Raw genomic sequence first — 16,261 nt, forward strand, 5'->3', positions numbered from 1 at the left:
TGGAGGGAGTTGAGGTGGAGAAGGTGAAGGGGGGAGCCGCTGACCCCACCCTCCCCCTGCTGACACAGACACTGCCTTCTCAGTGCTTCCCCCACCAGGACTCCCTGGATCCAGGAGCACAAGTGTCCCCCAGCCTACTCCCTGGAGAACTAAACCCAAGAGAAAAGCAACCCAGTTAGAGACCAGACTGATGCCTGAGAAAGAGATTTAAACTGGGACATTTTTATCCTTCAGCTGTTGGATATGGAAAACAAATACACATTCCACTCTCTCCAAGAACAGGTGAAGGTATTTCATAAGCAAATGGTCAGCTGGGTGGCTTTAGGCTGAGTTTCCCACCCCTTCTGCATCCCTTCTTGTCCCTTCTCTTCTTTCTGGCAGTAAATTCCTAGCCCTAAGTGTTCTTTACAACTCACATTTTCTACCAGTATTTACTGAGGAGCCCACAATGTGCTCTGTGCTTGCTGCTGTGTGACTATAAAAGACATTTATCAACAATATGGTCCTGGAATTGCTTACATTCCAGGTGGAAAATAAAAACAAGTAAGAAACATATACAGAAGCTGTGCAATAATGACTTAAAAGAGTCCAGAAGTGTTGGTGGAAGGCGCTGTGGACGATAGAGACCTAAGCTGAACTTGGAAGGGTGAATGGCATTTGTACACAGGAGTGGCTCACAGACCATTCCCAGTGAGGCAAGGGTGGGGCATGATGCACAAGAGGAGTGGGAAGGTCAGTGAACAGACCTGTCGGATTCCATCAGAGGTAACAGCATGAACATTCATGTGTGGATATGTCCAATTTGTAATACCTGCATATTCTTCTTCTTTCCTCCTCCCTCTCAAGGGTAGGTGAATGGAAGCACACAATGCAGAATGATTCATAACTTCTCAAGGAGAAGCTGGCATAATTCAATATAGGGAGATATCCCAAATCAATATTATCACTCCCCCAGAGAAAAATCACAGACACTCCTCAAAGTGAGAAATAAATGGAACCAGAAGTAGATGTCACTCCACCCACAAAGCAACAAGAGGAAAATCTCAAGATGCTATTATTTCTTCTTCTCTCCTCTCTTTCCTCTACCTTCACTGGAGATGTTTGCTCTTTCAGCTCTTGCTTTCTGCTTTTGTATACCATCTACCCCTATAGGATTTCAAAGAATATGCATAAACTCTGAATCATAAGACTAAAATGAGCACCATTCCGAGAACTTGAATGTGCCATGTAGATTCACAGCCAGGATATGTGTAGGCTGGCTGAAAGTGAGGACTGGGTTTTTTTGCAATCCTTTTTAACACCTACATATTCTAACTCTAATAATGGACTATTGTGCTTCTCTGGGCTCCATGACTCACCAGTCCTTGCATCCGGACAGGGGGAGTTTTTTTCATATGTAAGGGCTTTCTTAATCAGAGGGTGGGGGGGGGGGTGGATCTGGAAACCCCAGACAATAAGGAACCTCTACATCTGTATAGTTTTCTGAAGAAGAGAACAGTTGCCCCTTAAACATTTTATTCTAAAATTTGGCTGACAGCAGCAATACATTGATTTTAGCCACTTTGTTTTGCTAGTAAATGATGGCAGGATCAGCTGTGGCTTATGCCTCCCTCACTGTAATCAGTTCTAGGCTCAGAAAGGGGGAATTATGCTTGACAGGTAATTAAGAAAACTGACAGGAAATAGCATTTGGCCTCTTTGAAGGTGAACTACAGTTTGTAAAAGATAATCTAAATCTAATTTACGAAAACCCCAGATGGCAAAGCTATGAGCAGTATTGTCTCTGTGTTAGGTTTATATTAAATTAATCTTTTCTTACCATTCACTGTTTTTTAAATTTTAACTTTTACATGGAAAGAAACGACTAAAACTTTGCACAGGCTGAATTTAGAATACAGCAGTTTCTGGGTCACTGCTGAATAAATGATGTAGAAACATTGATTGGGAATGCAGACTGCTTGGGGTTGGAATTGAGACTGGATTGGCCAATGTCAAAAGAATGAGTGTTCACTCATGATGCTGAAAAATGAAGGATGAAAGCAACATATACTAAGATGTCAGCAGTAAGGAATAAAATTGTTTTAGAAACTTACCTTCATGTCAAGTAAGGGGAAAAGAAACAAACTATTGATCCTATCTGCAAATCCCAAGGGAAGTTATTTATGCGTTTACCACCATTGGGTGAAAGAAAGGTAGCTAATTCTCCCTTGTGTGAAAAAGAGATATTTCTCGAAAGTGCTGGGATGATATGGCTCAGATCATCTGGCAAGGTATCAGTTTCAAATATTCTGAGCGGGTCCAGGGTAGGAGTACAAGGAGTTGCTCATTGATAACTAGTCTTTCCCACTCTCCCCAGGCACAACGTAGATCTCCCTTCTGTTATGACCCGCTTTCCTTCCACAGACATGGCTTTTTGCCTCATGCACTGTTCGGGAATGACACATAGTTTAAGGTTCTTGGGAGCTAAGGACAGAGATTGGTTCTGCACTGCCTCCATTTGTTTGGGTCTGCAAAAAACAGGATAGGAGAAATACCATCATTATTCCTAAGCCCTTTGGGTGCTGTTCCTAACAAATAAGGAGGAAAAGAAAACTTAACATTTCAAACTTTTTCTCTGCCCATTCCAGGAATTTTACGCTAAACCCAATAAACATTATACTCCTAACCTAGGAGAAATTACCTATTGTAACCAAGAAGACAGCTACACATTATAAAAGGAATGCTTTACAAAACCCAAATTTTTCTTCTTTATGACAGTTTTGTGGGAGAGTAAGATGCCAGCAGGATTTTGGAGTGGCTTTCCAAGTTTTCATTTATACATCACTCTTTGAGAACAGTTAAGTAGAGTAAATGGTTCTCCATTCTAATGTTCTGATGATGGGAGCCATCCATTTGTCACCCTTCCTGTTGTTCCCTTAAAAATTAAAGGAATATAGGATGCTAGAGCCTAGACTATCACACAACCAGGCTCAGATGCCTCAGGGACCTCATCTCCAAATCCCTTACATCCTCACAAGAAAGCAAATAGGTCTTCAGGAAAAAAGAAAGAAGCAAACCCAAAGTACTTCCTCTCTATCTGCTGTACCTCATGGTAGGTATACACCATATTCCCTGTACTTCTGGTGGCCACACCCAGACTCTCCTTATAAATAGGTGGTATGTAGGATTTCATTATTCCAGAATGTGATATCAAATTACGAAATGTGATTGCACCATTAAATCTTCCTTCCTTTGAGTAGAGAACTCTTTCAGAGTTTTCCATTAAAACTTAGAGCCCCCCTAAGATAGGTGACATCTTAAATTATTATCAGCTATTACCTTAAATATCAGTTAACACATCAGCAGGGCAAGATAACTAAAAGTAAGAGACTATGACAAAGTAAAAGGTGTTAGAAAGTGGAGAAAGTACCTTGGAGGAGAGTGAAGGATCCTAGAGGAGACAACAGGCCCTAACTCAGGGCATGGGAGACACATTCTGCCCGTTTGACGAGTAGTAGTAACTCAGAGCTGGACAACTATATACTGGTGACAATATTAACAGCACTTGTCTTACAGAATCCCTGTGAAGAAGCAATTTTATAATGAGTATTTTAAGCACTTTGAATTGCAAAATACTATATCTGTATTGGTTTAATTGTATTTGATTCTACGACTGGCCCTTGCTCTGTCACTTAGAATTATCTTACCTGTCTTTGGTTGCCAGCCTTTAACTCTTTGGAGGAAAGATGCCATGTAAATCTAAATACTTATGGTTACTATAATCAAATAAATAATTATTGGACATAACCTTTGGACTAAATTTTAATCTGTTATCAACTTGGGATATGTGCTGATAAAATATTTAACTATTTCTCTTCTAAGCTTTTATTGTTCTAATTAAATGCTGCAAAAATGGCAGATCATTTTATTCAGGATATTTTCATCAACTAGCAGAAAACAGAATTCAACTCAGATCTTTAAAAAAATGAAGAATCTTCATCAAAGGACTACTTTTAGGCCTATAGGCAGTTAAGAGAACCAGCGAGGCATGTTGAGGCACCTAGAGACTAATATCAGCAGGAAGCCACTACCACTGTTGGGCTGAGAGGACAAGTAGAGTTGGAGTAGAGCAGAAACTATGGAAGGGGGTAGCCACTGCCAAAGATATGCAGCTAAAGCAAAGCAGTGAAGATTCCAGGGTAATAAATTCCTTGACCTCATACTTTGATCTCCTGTTAGCATTCTCCATTGTTTGAGTCTGTTAAGAAGCCAGAAGCAGACAAGCCCAGGTGATACAGTCCCCAGGAATCAGCCTCCAGGGTATGGAGTAAAGCAATGAAGGGGAGAGAATGGATGCAGGATGGAGACAAATGGAGAATAACTATTAAAGGGCCACCTTTAACTTGTGAGTCCAAAAGTCTCAGAAGTTACCATTTTGCCTCACATCACAGAATAGAAGGTAGACTTTCAAAAAAGTAGTTGACATTGGAACAAACCAACATCACGTGTCTCCTGACATGCTGCATGAAGGAGGACACAGCATCACATCTCTGATATCCTCACCAAAAATCATAACCTAAATCTGACCACACAGACTCAACTTGAGGGGCATTATACAAAATATTCTTCAAAATTTTTAAGGTCATGAAAGACACAAAGAATGACAGAGAAAGTGTACCACATTCAAAGAGACTAAAGAGATATTAAAACAACATGTAACATGTCTTCCTGGATTGAATCCTGGGCCAGAAAACTTTTATTTTCTTTTACTCGAAAGAACATAAGCCAAAAAATTGACAAAATTTGAGTAAGAGCCATAAGCTAGGTAAGTATAATATCACTGTGAATTTTTTCTGATTTTGATAATTGTACTGATTACATAAGATAATGTCCTTTTCTTAGCACTAAAGTATTTCGTGTTAAAGGGCATGATGTCTCAAACTTACACTCAGATAGTTCCCCCAAAAGGTGTGTGTGTGTGTGTGTGTGTGTGTGTGTGTGTGTGTGTGTGTGTGTAGAGTTAGGGCGGGGGGAAGGAGAAAGAGAGAGAGAGAATGATCAAGGAAATAGGGGAGCATGTAAACAATTGGATAGATTTTGGTAAAGGGTATTCAAGAGTTCTTGTTCTACTCTGCCAACTTTTCTATAAGTGCAAAGTTAAATTTTAAAAGAAAGACAGAGAGGTAACCAATGATTGAGGATGATGCTGACAGAACTGCTCATTTACATTGAGAGAATGGCTAGTTCCCCAAGGTTTCAGTAGAGCCTCATTAAATGCATAATACTCAGAATGTTTCTGGGCACCAATGACTTTTCTCATTATAGAACTCCTATAGGGAATTTCCATTCCTTTCATTAGGATTTGAACTGTTTTTATTTTTAATGGTCTGGTCTCAATGTTTCAGTATTGGAAGCTGCCTGTAATTCTTTTTGGAAGTATAAATTTTCACTTTAAAATAGGAAGAAACCAAGTAAGGCAAAAAGCCATGCTGTGTCTTTGTTGGAGGGCTTGGCATGAAATCACAGAATTTTCTGCCACCTATGTAAGGAAGTGAGTGAGTGATGAGCCTAATACTTATGCCAGCCTTGAAATTGGATTATTTTCCTCCTCCAAAATAGAACTGCTAATATAACATTGGCTTTCTTGGAGAATGGTAGCAATTTGCTTATTTCCCCACTGCCTCATCCTACCCTCTGAGTAGCTGTTTGAAAGACTATGATTACATATGCGGTACACACATGCATCTTTCTGGGTGTTGTGGAGAAAACCAATAACTGCAATAGTTTTTAGGGTGGGAAAGGCACAACTAAAGCTATACAAATTCAGGGAAAATTACAATATGATTCCAGCTTTTGGGGCACCTGGGTGGCTCAATTGGTTGGGCATCCGAGTTTGGCTCAGGTCATGATCTCATGGTTTGTGAGTTTGAGCACCATGTCAAGCTCTGTGCTTACAGCTCAGAGCCTGGGGCCTGCTTCGGATTCTGTCTCTCTCTCTGCCCCTCCCCCACTTGCACCCTGTCTCTGTCTCTGAAAAATGAATAAACGTTTAGCCCAAATAATGCTTTAAAAAGTCTTTAAAAAGTCTTTAAAAAATGAATAAATTCTATAATGCCACAACATAGAATTGAAAAAAAGGAAACAGTGGCACCAAGTATCAGCATGATTGCTTTTAAGATTTAGATTGCTAGCTAAGCATCATTAACTTAAGCATCATTTTTTTATGGCACAAGATTTAATGTGTCATTAATTCAACAAACATGTACTAAGTACCTACTGTGTGCTAGGCACCATGTGGAAACAAAGTCAAATAAGATTTGATTCTGTCCTAATGTTGCTTTCATAATCCATGATTTCCTTTTGGCAAAAAAAATTGATGGCTAATGTGAATACAATATTACACTTTGGAAGATGTAAGTTTATATAAATACAAATTCTGTAAATATAGTACTTATTCCAATAACTATACTTAAGGTTTATTTATTTTCTTGAGACAGAGAGAGAGAGACAGAGCATGAATGGGGGAGGGTCAGAGAGACAGGGAGACACAGAATCTGAAACAGGCTCCAGGCTCTGAGCTGTCAGCACAGAGCCCCGACGCGTGGCTCAAACTCTCGGACCACGAGATCATGACCTGAGCCGAAGTCGGACGCTTAACTGACTGAGCCACTCAGGTGCCCCTCCAAGAACTATACTTAAAGGGAAAAAAGTTCAGGATACTCACTGGGCAGGTGGGTGTACATGAAAGTTAAGGTCAGAGGGTAGGGCACATTCAGAGCCCACAGAGCTGAAGTCTCTGAATCAGCATGTGCTTCCCATGCATAATTCATTCAAATGTGATTTATTTTGCAAAGAAATATCATCTTGTTAAGCTGTAGTTAAGTGTTAGAAACACATTTTTTTTACTAATACATCTGGTTCAGTATTGCAACTGAACAGCAGAAGAACAAGAATAAATTCAACATATGTTCTGCTTGTTAACATAACTGTCTCATATCACCTTTGAGTTGATTGAAGGTAATATGCTACAAGAATCCAACTGTACTTTCAAAAGAATCCCAAGCGTGTTTGTGACAATAACCTAACACCACTGAAGTAAGTTCAAAACTCCCCAAGGTGAGCTCTTTAAAGGCCAGCACTGATTGGGTTCAATGAATAAATTCTGTGTCATTTTTATTTTATTTTATTTTGTTTTATTTCATTTCATTTCATTTTGAGAGAAAGAGTGTGTGCATCCAAGCAAGTGGAGGAGGGGCAGAGGGAGATGGAGAGAGAGAATCTCAGGCAGGCTCCACACTCATCATAGAGTCCAGCACAGGGCTTGATCTCATGACTGTGAGATCATGACCAGAGCCAAATTCAAGAATCACTTAACCAACTGAGCCACCCAGGTGCCCCTCATGTAATTTAAAAAAAATAACAGCCTCATAACTTGTAATGTCCCTTTATATATGATTTTGAAGGCCTACAGCAATATAATACAATTAAATATTATTATTATTAATACAGTAATTAGATTGAATTATTGATAAACTAAATATTATTTTCATTAAAACAAGGGCATAGGAAATATTCTATAATGTGGTAAAAATGCTTGGGATAGAATGTGATATGGTAGCCAGTCTCCAAGACGGTCCATCACTGATTCCCACCCAGTGGTATTCACACCCTTGTACTATGTTCACACCCTTGTCTCCCACACTGTACTAGGGTTAGCCTGTATGACCATTAGAATACAGCAGAAATGATATGTCACTCTCCAGATTAGGTTATAAAATACTATAGCTTCTGTTTTGTTCTCTCTCTCTTTCTTAGAACTCACTGTGGGTGGCCAGCTTCCATGCCATGTCACTAGCTCTATGGAGAAGCTTACCTGGTGAGAAACGGGAGCCTTCTTGCCAATAACCACATGAACGTGGTTGGGAGCCAATGGATTCTCCAGCCCTATAAATGACTACAATCCCAGTTGACAACTGGACTACAATCTCATTAGAAACTCTTGGGGCGCCTGGGTGGCGCAGTCGGTTAAGCGTCCGACTTCAGCCAGGTCACGATCTCGCGGTCCGTGAGTTCGAGCCCCGCGTCAGGCTCTGGGCTGATGGCTCAGAGCCTGGAGCCTGTTTCCGATTCTGTGTCTCCCTCTCTCTCTGCCCCTCCCCCGTTCATGCTCTGTCTCTCTCTGTCCCCAAAATAAATAAACGTTGAAAAAAAAAAAATTTAGAAACTCTGATCCACAACCACTCAGCTAAGATTATTGTGAAATAGTGTTTATTATTTTTTGTTTGTTTATTTTTTAAAGTTTATTTTTGAGAGAGAGCACCATGTGGGGGGGGGGGGGGCGGGGCAGAGAGATAAAGAATCCCAAGCAGGCTATGCGCCTTCAGCACAGAGCCCTGCGCTGGGTTTGAACTTATGAACTGTGAGATGACCTGAGCCAAAATCAAGTCAGATGCTTACCCAACTAAACCACCCAGGCACCCCAGTGTTTATCGTTTTAAGCAACTAAGTTTCAGGGTTTGCAATACAACAGATAGTTAATACTGCTCAATGAAAACCAAAGTATATGATAGGAAATTGACCAAAATGTTAATAGTAATTGTCAGTGACTGATTACTGATGAGTAATTTTCATTTTTTATTAGGTCTCCTGTATATTTGCCTGATTGCCTACATTTATTATATATCACTTTTTAAAAACAATAAAAAGGGAAAAGCTTTTGACTTTAACACAAAGGCAATTTAAAATGGATTTTCTTTCATTTTATTATCATGTGTGTGCTACAGGTTTTGCAGGGACAATGATTAGCACAGATATAGAAATAGGGACTGCAATTCCAAAGAATACAATTTGGTCAAGAGTTTGAATCAAATACTAAACTGAGATTACCAACCCAGATGATTGTGGCTAGTAAAGGTACATCCTATCACACCAATTATTACCCTGAAAAAAGCCTTTTTAATTTTGACAGAATTTCACACTTCCAGAAAAGTTGTGGAAATAGTACAAAATTTTCTGTATACCATCATTCCTATATATGGACATGATCTAATTATAAACATTTTGTCTCATTTGTTTCATTATTATCAATAGACAGATGGCAGATAATGTGTATATCTCTTTTTCATAGCACTTAGCACTGTTGTAATTTTACATTTATTTGTATAATTATTTGATTAATTGTTAGCATTCCAAATAGAATGTAATTTCTGACTTTTTGTTTGCCATTTATCCTGGTGGTTAAAACTGGCTCATAGAAAATGCTCAGTATTTTGTTTTATGAATAAAGAAATGAGTAAATGATAGAAATGGAAGATGAAGACAGAATACATGCCTCAACTGTTAAAGTTATAAGAAAGTTATATGTGTTTTATCTGTGTCCATCAGGTTGGGCAAGTCAGTAAAATTCAAGATTGAATGCTGAAGTAAAATCCAAAAGCTGTTGGAAGGTCATAAGAAATAAAACAGAGAATTGGGAGTGAGAGACTGGGGTTCAGAAATAGAATTTATTAAAATATTTTTTTTATTTTTATTTTTTGAACGTTTATTTATTTTTGGGACAGAGAGAGAGAGACAGAGCATGAAGAGGGGAGGGGCAGAGAGAGAGGGAGACACAGAATCAGAAACAGGCTCCAGGCTCTGAGCCATCAGCCCAGAGCCTGACGCGGGGCTCGAACTCACGGACCGCGAGATCGTGACCTGGCTGAAGTCGGACGCTTAACCGACTGCGCCACCCAGGCGCCCCCAGAAATAGAATTTAAAATAAGAGATTAAGTAAAGCTTTCCCTTGGAGTAGGTTATTTATGTTCTGTGTATTGGTCAGATGGGCTAGGCTATGCTGCACTAACAAACTACCCCAATACACAGTGTCTTAAACAAGAAATATTTATTTCTAATTCACAATATATGGTCAATATATGATCAGTGATTCTTGGTACTCAGCTGAGAACACTATCACCCTCACTCCAGGACCCAGACTAATGGAGAAGGAATTATCAGGACCCCTGCTAATAACCATGCCAGAAGAAAAGATGTTCTAAAAAAATTTTTTTAATTTTTTTTTCAATTGATTTTTGACAGAGACAGAGTGTGAGCAGGGGAGGGGCAGAGATGGAAAAACAGAATCTGAAGCAGGCTCCAGGCTGTGAGCTGTCAGCACAGAGCCTGATGTGGGGCTTGAACCCACAAACTGCAAGATCATGACCTGAGCTGAAGTCAGCCACTTAACCAACTGAGCCACTTAGGCACCCCAAGAAAAGAGAGTTCTAGAAGGTCTCACCTCACTAATGAAATGCTCTGACTTAACCATGACATTTCTCATCGTCATTTCTGCTTTGAATTCATTGTCCACAAGTGGTCTCAAAGCCCACACAACCACAAGGGCACCAGGAAATATGATTCTACCACATGCCTGGCAGACAGAGAACTGGTATATTTAGTGAATAGCTCTAATGACTACTAGTTTTGATACAGTTATTACATTTCCTGTTCAGCAATCCCTATAACAAATTGGCTTTATAGAGTAACAACAAATCTTGAGAATTTTGCAGAAATTCAACATAAAGTCATTGCTCATATTTATCCAAGCATAAGCACTTTCTTCTCTTCCCATCATGTTCACCTTTCTTCCTTCTGTGTCCTCAGTGAGATCCCTAATCATCCCAGAAAGATTTAATAACAAAAAGTAAAGAATAACTAATCATATGTTTGAACCCTTTTTACTATTTACCTATATTCATACTTTCAACATATTTATAGCACACCTAGTATCTACCAATAGAATAAAACTTTCTCATTGCAAAACTTTACCCAAAACAGCTTTAACTTCAACTCTGGTCCTTTCAACAAGATAGTGATGTGGTAAACAAAAAACACTAGTGTAAGAAATACAAATTTTTAGTCATAACCACTTGTTCCAGATATAATAGCTGAGGAAAATGGCTCTAATATTAACATTAGATTTCTGAGAGTAACTTCCATTGCCAAAGTCTAATTACATTGGTGGAACCAAACCATATTAAACTAAATCTCTAACAAAGCAGATCAGTTTACAATATAACCCTTCTATCTGTTAAATCATAGTTGCAAGACACAACAAAAGCACCATTCAATACTCTTTGACTGTGACTAGGCAGTAAACAAGAATAAAAACTTGATCATATTTCAGATAATTTAAATAATGTGTAACAGAGGATGGGAGATCTACCACACACTCCAGAGATTTTGTGAACTTTATTAAATCAACTGAATAATTCAGTTCTCCCCTGAAGTTTCATTCTGTGTGTATATATTTGCCCTCTTGCAGGTGTGTGTGTGTGTGTGTGTGTGTGTGTGTGTGTGCGTGCGTAGTTCCTTCTCACCAAAAGCCTTGAAGTAGACCAGAAGAATGGACGAAGTTTTAGGAGACTGGAAAATTAAATAGAGGAAAGAGAATTGATTACATGGAAAATCTTGTGGAAAATCCTAGAAAGAGGAAAATCAACTTCTGCTATTTCATATTTTTCTCTGTCATTCATCCAGCACTTCCTGTGTACAAGGCACTATTATTATAAGAGCCAAAGCTACACAGTAAATAAAATAGGAAAGGTCTCTGCTCTCATGGAATGTATATTCCAGTTTTCTTGGGGGGGGGGGGGCGCGGGATCAGCACATATAAATAAATACAAGAATATCAGACCATGATAACTACTATGAAGAAATAAAACAGAATAATAAATATGGCCAAGAATGACTATGATTAGAAGATGTTTTAGATACGGTGATCAGTGAAGGATTTGAGGGGTTTAAACTGAGGCCTAATGATGGAAGGAGGCAATTTTGCAATGAGTGGAGGAAGATCGTTCCAACGAGAAGGAAGAGCTGGTGTAAAGCCTCTAAGGCGGGGATGAGTTTGGCATATTAAAGGAAATTCTGATGGAAGAAAACTCATACCTAGTTATATCCTGATGAAAAATGTGAAATTCAAAGGATAAATAGAAAATCTTATAAGCTTCAGAATAAACAATTATCTCATAGGAAAGACACTAGGGCTGACACCGAAGTTCTCATTTGCTACATAAATGCTAAGAGATAGTGGGGTGACACTGACAGCACTCTGAGGTAAAAGGATCACTCCTCCATGAAGACAAAGGAAAGTCAGTTTCAGCACAGGCAGACCCAGAAAACTTCTCTTTTATACCTCCTTTATTTTAAAAAATTACTCAAAGAAGTAGTCTGGTGAAATAATAATGAATCAGAATAAAAACCTCAAGAAATAGAAAGATGTGGTATAAAAGAAAAAGCAGTGAGCTGCGAACCCAGTAAAACTTACTGTTAAGTAGACGTGATAAAGTACTTGTAATATTTAAAGCAATTGTTAAGAAAGGATTCTTAACTAGAACAGACTATATTTAAACATTTTCATTTCAAACTGGAAGTAAAAATTCAGATTATTTTAACTAAATTTGGACATTGAGAAAAGAGAAAAAGAAGGAATAAGTAAGGGATGTTTAACTTTTCATCCAGTTATAGGGGAGTTTTCAGATATAGTTTAAATTTTTTATTTTGCTTGAGAAGCATAGTTACAAAATGATTAATAAAATGTTGGCACATCTACCAGTAATATAGATTCAGGATATATAATTTCCAGACCTCTAGAGTAGGGAAAAGAGGAAAAAAGAAAGCATAATAAAAAGGGGATGCTAGGCATGTGTGGGAGCAGCAGGTATATGGGAAACCTCTGTACCTTCCCTTCAATTTTGCTGTAAACTTAAAATTGCTCTAAAAATATATAGTCTTAATTTTTTAATGGAAGAAAAAATAAATCTTTTAAAAAGAAAGCACAATGTATGATTCCAATTATATAACAATGTGGAAAAGGCGAACTATAAGGACAATAAAAAGATCAGTGGTTGTTGGGGTCTTGAGATGGGGGGAAGGGGGGTGAGAAGAACAGATGGAGTGCAGTAGATTTTCAGGTCAGCAAAACCATTCTGTAGGGTACTATAATGGAGAATATAGGCCATCATGCACTGGCCAAAGTCGATAGAAGTATACAACACTGAATGAACTCTGATGTAAACTATGGACCTTAATTAATAATAGTGTATTGATATTCACTCACGAATTGTAACAAATGTACCACACCAGTACAAGGTGTTAACATTGGGGAAACTGTGGTGTGGAGGGGTGGAGGAGAAGGAGTATACGGGAGCTCTCTGTGCTTTCTGCTCAATTTTCTATGAACTTTAAGAGTGTTCTAAAAAGTAAAGTCTACTACAAAAGAAAGAAAGAAAATGTAACAAATCCAGGAAGGGTCGAGGGAAAAATTCAAGAAAGCATTATAAACACAAAACAAAAAGCCTAAAATATGATGGCAGAAGTAAGACCAATCATGCCAGCAGTCAAAACAAATAAGGATCAGTTAAAGGCCTATATTAATAGCAGCAACAAAGTCCAGCTATATGTTTATAAAAGACACCTAAGTCAAATGACATAAATACATTAACATAAGGGAATAGATTAGAATATAACCAAACTAAGGCAAGAAGGAAGAAAACAGAAGTGACTTGAAGCAAAAAAGAATTTAATTGGATTGAAAGGACAGTTATTGATAACAGTTACAACCCACCAAAGTAGCATAATGATCAGAAATATTTTTGCACCAAGTGACATTGCATTAAATTGAAAAGCTGGTGGGACACCTGGGTGGCTCAGTTGGTTAAGCGTCCGACACTTGGATTCGGCTCAAGTCGTGATCTTGCGGTTTGTGGGTCTGAGCCCCACAATGGACTCTTCACTGATAGTGCAGAGCCTGATTGGGATTCCCTCTCTCTTCCTCTCTCTTTGCACCCACCCCTCCACCCCCCCCACCCCAGTTCTCACTGTCTCTGTCTCTCGCAAAATAAATAAATAAACTTTTTAAAAAATTGAAAAGCTGGAAAAATGCTGAAGTGTGATATATCCAGAATGATATTCTGAGATTTTAACATACCTCTCTCAGAATATGAATGAGCTTTCAGAAAATAAACACACAAATAAGAATTCAGAAGATAGAAGCAATCCAGTTCTCATTCTTGACCTCAAAGCTATACATGAAAATTTTCATCAGCAAACATGCTTTCTATTGCAACTACACATGTAACATTTATAAAAGTTTACTGTGCACTAAGCAAAGATAATCACAGTAATTCTGAAAGAAAAACAGTATGAAACCATAATGAAATGAAGTAGAAATAAACATAATAATAATGTCAGGATCATAAACTAATAGAAAATATAGATATTCAAATGTGTTATAAATCTAGAGAAATCCAAAGTGTTTGATTTTGGCAATGAAAAGATAGATCAACAGAATACATCAGAAAGTCAAGACATAGATCAAAATAAAAATGGGAATGAAAAGCAGTATTTCAAATCAGTTGAGATAAAAGATTCATTAAGTCATGTTTTACAAGTTATTATAGCCATCTCGGGGAAATAATTAGATTACTTCCTCTTTACTTCAAAATAAATTCTAAACAGACTATCAACTTAAACATCAAAAAATGAAATGACAGAAGAGGATAATAGGGATTTTAAAAAATAATCTTAGGGTAGGAAGGGAGGAAGGAAGGTGTGGAGTCTTGTCCCTCTAACACAACTGGATAAATATCAAATCATTCTGAACACCCAAGAAATCCATCTGAGGTATGAGAGAACAAACTACAAAACTAGAGGCAGAAAAGAGGCCACATCATGGAAGGTAGAAGGTGTGGAGACGTGATCTAGGGGAAAAAAGAATGGTGGGTGCTATAGAGGGGAGCTGGAGGAGAGTGAGAGGGAGAGAGCAGGCAGTATACAGGGGATTGCACAAGAAAAACACTTCCCCAAAACCATTGACTGGCAAAACAAAAGGGGCTGATTATCATGAGTTTTTACAACCAGTGGAGCTCACAGACTAAAGTTGTAGATGTCTGCACTGTGGCAGGTGTGGAGCCTGGCAGGTGTAGTGGTGCTCCTGTGGAGTAGAGCAGATGCATGGGAATGTGGTTTGAGGACCCTCTGGGTTGCACTGGGAAAGGCAGTTCCCCTTCTTGGAATGCACTTGGGAGCGGTGGCACTGCAACTCAGGGAACAAAAGAGCCAGAGGGAACCATGCAATGCCCATTTCCTTAGCAAAGGGCAGACACATGCTGAGGGCAGCTACCTGGATGCCAACTTCTTGCTGTGCTCTACTATAAATTCCAAGCAGCTGTGCACATTTGTGCAACTGCCCTTCTGGAAAAAACTGGCATGAACCCCATGCAGTGAGACCCTCCCCCAGAGGGATTAGTGAAGGTCCATGCCATGCCAGGTCCCTAAAATTTGGAGTTTTGAAATTTAGCCAGTGTAACTAATATAAAATACAAGGGCACTGCACTGCTGAGCAAGCAGACAGCCTGACAGTGAAGGCAGGGATCTGATGGATGCCTGGTACAAATGAGGGAAAATTTCTCGCTCTTCTTTGACGGATTACTGGACAGTGGTGGGCACAAACTCCCTTCTCTGGGAATGAGGGAGTGGGATGGCATCATTTTTCTCCCCTGCCCATTGGTACCAACATATTTCAGTGAACAACACAGCACCCACAGGTGACGCTTGAGCTGCTTACATCAAGCCCTGCCCCCCTGCACTCTACAGGTGCTTCTGAACTATGGCAAGTGTGCCTGAGAACAAGAGCAGAGGATCTCTCCCTCAGAAGACCAGCACAATCCCCCACATGCACCAAATATATAGACCATAGAGTGCTGCAAAACTTCAGCTTAGGGGAAATTGGATCAGGCTTATTTTAACAAGCAGACCAGTGCACATGCACTGGACTAGGTCCAAACACTCCCCACTGCAGGCAAGGAGAAACTCTGCACAGGACTGACCTGAGGGAAAGGGCAGCCAAAACATAGGAGCACAGTGCACACAGCATATACCAGAAGCAGTTCCTGTAGCGCCAGGCTCTGAACAGTGTATGACCTCTTATTAATAAAGCCATTCCACCCAGGAGCAGGAATATAATAGGCTTTCCTAACACACAGAAGACAGAGACCTAGAAAAAATGCTAAGGAGGAATTCATCCCAAAAGAAAGAACAAGAAAAGGCCACAGCCAGAGATCCAATGGAAACAGATATAAGTAATATGCCTGATCCAGAACTTAAAACAACAATATTAAGTATACTAGATGGGCTTGAGAAAAGCATAGAAAACACCAGGGAGTTCCTTAATGCAGAGAAAAAAGACCTCAGAATTAATCAGGCTGAACTAAAAAATGCTATAACTGAGATGTGAGATCAA

General features: G+C 39.1%; 1 protein-coding gene and 1 long non-coding RNA gene across 6 annotated transcripts in view; one reads left to right on the forward strand and one right to left on the reverse strand.

Annotated features, from left to right (window-relative positions):
- MFAP3L (microfibril associated protein 3 like) overlaps window positions 1–7,881 on the forward strand; it is a 136,347-nt gene extending 128,466 nt beyond the window's left edge. For 4 of the 5 annotated variants that reach the window (XM_040470654.1, XM_040470645.1, XM_040470670.1 and 1 more), the window contains exon 5: window positions 7,795–7,881. In XM_040470654.1, coding sequence (XP_040326588.1) covers window positions 7,795–7,859 — 65 coding nt within the window. In that variant the 3' untranslated portion in view covers window positions 7,860–7,881. Of the gene's footprint in view, window positions 1–846; window positions 867–7,794 lie in introns of those variants that run through there. The other variant, XM_040470689.1, reaches the window with a different exon arrangement.
- The window catches only part of LOC121027361 (uncharacterized), a 147,263-nt gene that overhangs the window by 91,878 nt on the left and 39,124 nt on the right, over window positions 1–16,261 (reverse strand). The gene's annotated exons all lie outside the window — the stretch shown is intronic.

Source organism: Herpailurus yagouaroundi, unplaced genomic scaffold (assembly GCF_014898765.1).
Source record: "Herpailurus yagouaroundi ecotype Mexico unplaced genomic scaffold, PumYag 28, whole genome shotgun sequence".
In the NCBI taxonomy this organism is placed as follows: Eukaryota; Metazoa; Chordata; class Mammalia; order Carnivora; family Felidae; genus Herpailurus; species Herpailurus yagouaroundi.